At 53.9% G+C, this 7,300-nt stretch overlaps 2 protein-coding genes across 2 annotated transcripts; both read left to right on the top strand.

The window, feature by feature from the left end:
- Positions 1 to 1,059: 1,059 nt before the first annotated feature.
- On the top strand, positions 1,060 to 2,308 carry GCG54_00000464 (Alkaline proteinase; the record flags this gene model as incomplete). Its single annotated transcript, XM_045400601.1, has 2 exons — positions 1,060 to 1,362; positions 1,415 to 2,308. 2 exons carry the CDS (start codon positions 1,060 to 1,062, stop codon positions 2,306 to 2,308), a joined length of 1,197 nt encoding a protein of 398 aa, XP_045269576.1.
- A 2,257-nt stretch (positions 2,309 to 4,565) lies between these two features.
- Positions 4,566 to 6,877, top strand: GCG54_00000463 (uncharacterized protein; the record flags this gene model as incomplete). Its single annotated transcript, XM_045400600.1, has 3 exons — positions 4,566 to 5,289; positions 5,358 to 5,878; positions 5,978 to 6,877. The coding sequence occupies 3 exons, from the start codon at positions 4,566 to 4,568 to the stop codon at positions 6,875 to 6,877; spliced, it is 2,145 nt and encodes a 714-aa protein (XP_045269575.1).
- Between the last annotated feature and the right edge of the window lie 423 nt (positions 6,878 to 7,300).

Here is a 7,300-nt window from a genome sequence, read left to right as displayed (position 1 = left end):
GTCGTCGGTCCTCGGCCAGCCAACAGGGGTTTAGACAACAGAGCGGTCACCTAATGGATCCTCTATTTTATGCATAATCTAGCCTTGGCACTGACGTTCCGCTCACGGCACTGGTCTCTGAGGCAAATTGCTAATGTTCGATAGTCTCTTGCGTAACCCTTTCTATTGGCGGATTTGCCCCCGGTGACCTTTGGCAAGTCGATCTCAGTGGCTAAAGCTGCTTCTGATTGGGATAGCTCTATCAACTGCCGGTGTTGTCACCGCGAAATACCCGTCGCCAACTTCACCCAGTATGCCAGAAATCAGTCGGTCGTCCAACCTCCAACGAGTCGCATTTTCAACACCCGCAGAATGAGCTTGTTTGCGTTCTTTCTGTCGTTCTCGGATGCTCAATGCAACTCACTGGCTGCACGCCTCATGTGACGGCGCAACGCTCTGAGCCGCCAGCCCGGCTTGTCTGCTGCCCAACCTCGACCTCACGCGCGACCATTTGATAGCTCTGTTGCAATGCCAAGTCCGACCTACATAACCTCCTCCCCGCCGACCGCTGCATCAACAACATCAATGTCAATCAACTTCCTCATTTTGATGTCGTCGCACAAGCTTTCTGGGATGGCCGATTCATGTCGCCACATGGCGCCATTCGTACTCTCCTTCCCCTTCTTGCATCGTCTTATCGATTTGTCTCGCTCGCTGCAACCAACATGGCGTCTTGGGCTGCATATTCCAAGTTGAACGGTGTTCGCCATGGCTTGGACCCTGTGGAAGTGGATGGATGTCGACCGGGGTGCAGCTTGGTACGTACAGCTTCTCGAAGGAAGCCTCACGGCTTGGCCGCATACACGGCGGTGCCACACCATCGACTGCCTGGATCACCTAAGGCCTTTCATGCCATCTAGATGTGGAAAGCCTCGAGATCGAAGAGCTCCATCGCGGGGATCCAGAAGTATATAACATTCACGAAAAGCCCACGATGAAGGTGTTTTCTTTTCCTCACCACGCTCACCTCTTCTCTGAGATTCCCAACTCCAATCCCAGCATCTCGGTTAATCTATCATCATGGTCGGCTTCAAGCGCTTCGCTATCCTCGCGGCTGCTGCCTGCGGCTTCGCTGCTCCCGTCGAGAAGCCTTCTGAGTTCTCTGTCCAGACCGTTCCCAACGGCTGGATCGTCACCCTCAAGGAGGGCGTCTCTGCCCGCGACCTCGACGGCCACTTGGACTGGGTCAGCCAGCTCCAGAGCCGCAACCTCGACAAGCGTGCTTTCGCTGGTATCGAGCGCAACTACTCCTTCAACAAGTTCCACGGCTACGCCGGAAAGTTCGACGATGCCACCATCGAGGAGATCAAGAAGAACCCTGATGTGAGCTTGAATTCAACCAAACAACCATGAATCCCATGCTGACATCCAATAGGTCGTTGCCGTTGAGCGTGACCAGATTTGGACTCTCTTTGCCATCGTGAGCCAGACCGGTGCTCCTTGGGGCCTGGGTACTATTTCCCACAAGACCTCCGGCTCTACCACCTACGTCTACGACAACGCCGCCGGCACTGGCACCTACGCCTACGTCGTCGACTCCGGCATCAACACTGCCCACACCAACTTCGGTGGCCGTGCTACTCTGGGCTACAACGCTGCCGGCGGTGCCCACACCGACACCCTCGGCCACGGCACCCACGTTGCCGGAACCATCGGCTCCACCACCTACGGTGTCGCCAAGCTCACCACCCTGGTCTCCGTCAAGGTCTTCGTCGGCAACTCTGCCTCCACCTCCGTCATTCTCGCCGGTTACAACTGGGCTGTGAACGACATCACCAGCAACGGCCGTGCCGGCAAGTCTGTCATCAACTTGTCTCTCGGCGGTCCCGCTTCCACCGCCTGGACCACTGCCGTCAACTCCGCCTACAACGCCGGTGTCACCACCGTCGTCGCCGCTGGTAACGATGCCCAGAATGCCGCCAACGTTTCCCCCGCCAGCGCCGCCAACGCCATCACCGTCGGTGCCATCACCAGCACCTGGGCCATCGCCTCCTACTCCAACTACGGCAGTGTCCTCGACGTCTTCGCCCCCGGCTCTTCCATCCTCTCCACCTGGATCGGCTCCACCACCGCCACCAACACCATCTCCGGCACCTCCATGGCCTCCCCCCACGTCGCCGGTCTCGTCAACTACCTCCAGTCTGTCGAGGGCCTGTCCACCCCCGCCTCGATCGTCGCCCGCATCAAGGCGCTGGCCACCCCCAACAAGATCACCGGCAGCCTCAACAGCTCCCCCAACCTGATTGCCTACAACGGCAACGGCGCTTAAGCGTCTCGCCTGGGGCCCTCGCCACGAGGTATAGACCGGGGGCTACCGCGGGGTTGAGGTACGCGACGAGAAGACGTTCCGTGCGTACGCAGAATGCCCCGCGGGCAGTTTCCAAAGGTTGTCAGCTCACTCTATTTTTCAGTTTGCATATGAAGGAGTTGGGATCCCCTCTCATTGAAGGATGAGTGAACGCGCTGGCCTTTTTTCTTTTTGATGATGGAAATGAATGTTTTGAGACTTCATACCCTTTGGGGCCTGTCTTGGTCGCCGGGGTTTCCCATTTGCTGAGATTTGGCTGGGGATGTGCTTGATAGGAATAATAAACTTGATGCATCAGATCTGTTGTCGCAGTGACCAATGCTTGAGTGATGCGATGATCCCGTCGGGATGGGAGGTTAATAATTGACTGCAAGATTGGCAGTGAGCCAAGACCTCCCAGATCCAAGGATTGAGAGATCGGATGCTGCCATCTCGGCGGGAGGGGATAGTTGTATTCATTACTTTTGGTAGCTCTTGGCGATCTGATGATCTTTTAGGGAATGTCTTGGCAATGTGACTTGGCCGATTATTTACTTATTGAGTTGCCACGGTGTAAATCATCCTCGATGTGCTAAATAGCCGCTTGCTTTGGAGCATACAGGCATCTCATCCATGCCCCTCCTTTAAGTGGTTGGAGTTTTAACGTGGCATGATTTTCACACATTCGGATTGCAATTGGGGAATAATAGATCTAGGGGGTTAGTGTGCAAAATTATCGTCTTGTGCGAGGTAGAAATAACTATCTTCAGGAAGGAAATGTGAAATTTCGGGTCAACATGTACCTCTCGCGGGACCTTGCGTCCGGAGCAGATGAAATGGCAATTGCGCCAACTGAGATCGAGTGCCACGGAAGGGTTTCTGGTCACAGGATCTGAAGGCGCAATCAATCCGTCCAGAAGGATAGAATTAGCTACGGGCACAGCTTCCCAATTGGTGGTAAACGTTCCATGTTTGGCTGTTTGACAAGATTTGGTGATTAGTATTGCTAGCCGGGTGTCAGTTGGGCCTTGGCTATGGGCAGTGTGCTCTATAACTCCAATCATAGTCCACCTAATAATTAGACAGGGGCGACGGACGACGACAAAGATAGGCTACGGCCGATGACGATAATAGACAAGGACAACAGCGGCGATATACGGATCTCACGGGTGCGTGGTGGACACTGCCCGGATCCATAGCAAAACTCTTGGTGAATCTCTCCATACATAGGGCTACACAGCGTATCTATTCCACATCAAGCTCCTACCCTTTGCATCTATAACCAGATGTAGACCAGTCTGTTTTATACCTCTTACTCAACCCTCAGAGCATGCCAGGTCAGTGGGCGTCACTGCCCCATCATTCCCGCCTCTGTTTCCAACAAGACCAGCCTCGTGCTAGGCAACCCTTACGCGAGCCTTACAAGTGAAAGGCGTCAAGGATGAATTCGGGCGCTAGGCACAGCGGCCACCCGAGCCCTGACAAGTGGAACGAAACATCCTGCCGGCGGGAGAGGGGCATTTCTGTGGTGTCCTATTCCATCGTATGGCTGAAAATTCATATGCGCCGTCGGTCATAGTCTAGCTCCAAGGTCGACGTGTGAGTGTGGTCGCCACTTACAAGTCTGGTCTTCAATTGCTGGATTGAATCTGCGCGAGCGAAGGAACGGATGGCGTCTACTTTGTGAGTAGAAAGTTGATTCATAGTTGACTGAGTAGGAACAGACGATGAATCTGTGCGGAAAACATGCCAACGGCTCTAGTAGATACGATGTCTGTCACAATACTCCATCCAGTAGCCTCTGCATGTGGTAATGTGGCTGGTGGCTCACCACCCGATCGGGGGTGAAGATACCTCGCTGAAGTATCGGCCAAGAGACGAACCGCTAGAAATTCATTTTTGATACCAAGCTACTTTCTCCGCGCCTCACGAAAAATGCCGTTTGGGGGAAGTGCTATTCTAAAAAAGCAATACTTCCCTATTAATTGAACCCTATTCACAACCTATCATTGGTGTCGATGGAGGCTGCGGTGGGGATACTGGAGTCTTTCTCTAACAGTTTGTCACGCTCACATTCGTTGGCGCAACGCAGTTAGCCAGGATCTTTTGGGAGGGGTTTCTTCACACTCATGTACGGAACCTTCCTCTCCCTCTACTCTGCCCGTTTTTTTATTCTTTTCATTCAGTCCCTTGTGTTTAAAGGGCCCTACACATAATTCATCTCCTTTATTTCGCCACGATGAACGCTTACAACTCTCGACGATACAACAACGCGAACGGGCGTTCCGGTCAGATCGGGAACAATGTCCAAGTGCAGGAAGAACACGAGACACTCCGGAAGAAATGGGACATGTACGAGGGCCGGCTCCAGAGGCACTGGGACGCGCTCGACAAAGACCAGCGACGCCAGTGCATCCTCAAACTCAACGACGGCGAGAATATCCCACGGCACCCCGAGGACTCGGCTCACGGCGGTGTGCTGTCTAGCCTCGTGCCCGAGTGGAACCTTCGTGATCTGACCGATCCCGACGAGGACCGCCTCCTCGACATCATGGCCAACCGTGCTGTCCCGGACCTAATTGACCAGTACAGGGTCAACGACAAAGATTTCATCGAGAGGAGAATGGAGACTCACGAGCTCCGCGTCAATGCGACTTTCAGGGACGCCTACATTATGTTCATTGACAGCGACCAGTACGGACAAGCGGTGCAAATCCCACGCTCCAAGATGAATGAGATCGCGTGGGCCTTCAGAATGGGAAATATGCTCCCCAAAGGAATCGGGGAGATGATCTTGTGCCGCCAATTGTTCCTTCTGCAGAGGCTCAACGACATCGCGAATTTCATTCTCCAAGAAGCTGGAGTTAGTAAGATTCCGCGCAAGCGTCGGGAGGTCGACCAGCTTGATCTCGCCTGGTTGACCCGAACTCTTCTCAGCAACAGAAACTCTCCACAGCTGGCTAGTACCCCTGTGGCGCCTACTGCAGATGCGGCCGTCGATGCACTTGAGCAGGGCATTCAAATGCTCCAGGTTGGTCACGGGGTGCTCCTCAGGCCCAGCCTGCGGCCAAGAAAGTAAAAGAAGACCCTCTCCCGGATCCCAAGGACTTGATTCGCGACCGCAAGATCGCTTACGAGGCATACCTGGATTCGCTCGCGTCTCAGCCGGCGATGTTTGCTCGGGAAGTTGCCGCCTGGTTCCCCATCCGCCCGGAGCTTATCGCTGATGAGAAGGGAAGGTCCCTTCCTCTCAAAGCCGACATGCACGCCAGCAGCGCCGTCTTGGATGCTGCTCACAGTGCCATCAAAGGTACCGTGATCTCGTCTTATGCGGATCAACTACTGAGCCGACCTGATGACGCAGGCTCGGACAAGCTCCGGAAATCCATCATTTTGCAAGAGCTATCGAACATTGCGCATCTTGACTACGTCCGACTGCAGTCTCTACTGAAGAGGCAGTTGACCAGGGACTCTAAGCTGTTCAAGCGTGTGTCGAACGGGGTCGATGCCGTGGGAAACCCCAACATCAAACTGAAGGGCAAGCCACAGGATGTTCAGAACAGCGACCCCCCTCTTCACATCCTTCTCCAACTGTGCCAGCCGGAAACGACCCCGCAAAAGGCACATAGCTGGATTTAACAACTCTCGAAGCTGTACCTCAAGACCGACTTTGACAAGTATGGAGCAACGCTCCAACGAGATGCGTTTGAGACGATGGGATTGCTGTCGTTGAGCGCGGCCGTGAATCTGTCACTGGCACAGAAGGGGCCGGTTCCTTCGCGAAAGAAAGCTCAGTCCTTCGTCACCCGGGCTCAAGAGCTCGAGGCGGAGCTCAACCGGCTTAAGAAAGATCTTGGCCCCGTGCTTACCAAGAAGGCTCTTGACGATGGTCTTATCGACGGCGCATTGGAGCGACTGGACGAGATCGTTGCCGAGAAAGCGGGCGCGAGACTGGCTTTCTTGTACGAGGACCTGATCCAGGACAGCTTCGCGTATCTCTACAAGCAGTATGATCACGCCAAGGCCAATGGCGAGACCGACTGGACGGCACTCGCAGTGGAGCCCCAACAGCCTTCTGAGGAACTGGTCGAGAGTCGCAAGCAGAGGGACAAGTCCCGATCATCTAGCCGGTCTCAACTTGATATGATCTCTAGTGCGAGGGAGCCGGTGCCTGCGTCACCAACCATCGAAGTCGAATACGAGGATATGGTTGAGACGTTCAGAAACTTGATCAGAAAGTCCGAGCCGCGTGAAGCGGTCGGCTGGCCTGCGTTTAATCTGGCGATAAAGGAGTTGGCATTCAACTTGATCCGTACAGCAGATGGATTGAACCATGCATTTGAATCGTCTAGGTTCGGGTGCAAGCTTCTTGTGGTTTCTCCGCCTTACAAGGGCAAATTTGAAGGAGACTCGGCTCTTGTGCTCGGTCAGCGGCTGAACAAAGCCTACGGATGGACTGAAGATACGTTTTACGAAGAGGACCCTGGGAAATATCTGGACGAAACATACTCTAGACCCGACTCTGAATCCGACTGGGAAAGTGAAGATTGAGGTCTCGACGATATTGAGTCGAGCAGCATAGTGTCTGGTTCAATATGATTTTGTATTTGTTTCGGGCATTTGTCGATAATGTAACAGCTGAAGCCCAAGCCGTATTGCCTCGCGTCAATCGACCTCGTTCCAGCCTTCCGGGTTGAAAGGTTTTCATCAATTCATATAATTGAAGTTGTATCAGCTAATGTCTGCAGAAATGGGGCAAACGGTCCGGATCGTGGAGGGGAGCTCCTTCTGCCCTGGCCTGCTTTCCCTGATACCTGGTGACCAAACTTTGGAAAGCGCGGACGGCGAACTCAACATGATGCAGGAACCTGCAATGGTTTGTTTGGTCGCTCCTTCCCAAACCATCCGCAATCGACATTCCGTCTCCCATTCACCCACCGGCCTCAACTACCTTACTCTGGATTCTTTTTCCAC

The sequence above is a fragment of the Colletotrichum gloeosporioides genome (assembly GCF_011800055.1).
Source record: "Colletotrichum gloeosporioides strain Lc1 chromosome Unknown consensus_12, whole genome shotgun sequence".
Lineage (NCBI taxonomy): Eukaryota > Fungi > Ascomycota > Sordariomycetes > Glomerellales > Glomerellaceae > Colletotrichum > Colletotrichum gloeosporioides.
The sequence above is the reverse complement of the archived record's forward strand: the minus strand, read 5'-3'. Positions and strand labels throughout refer to the sequence as shown.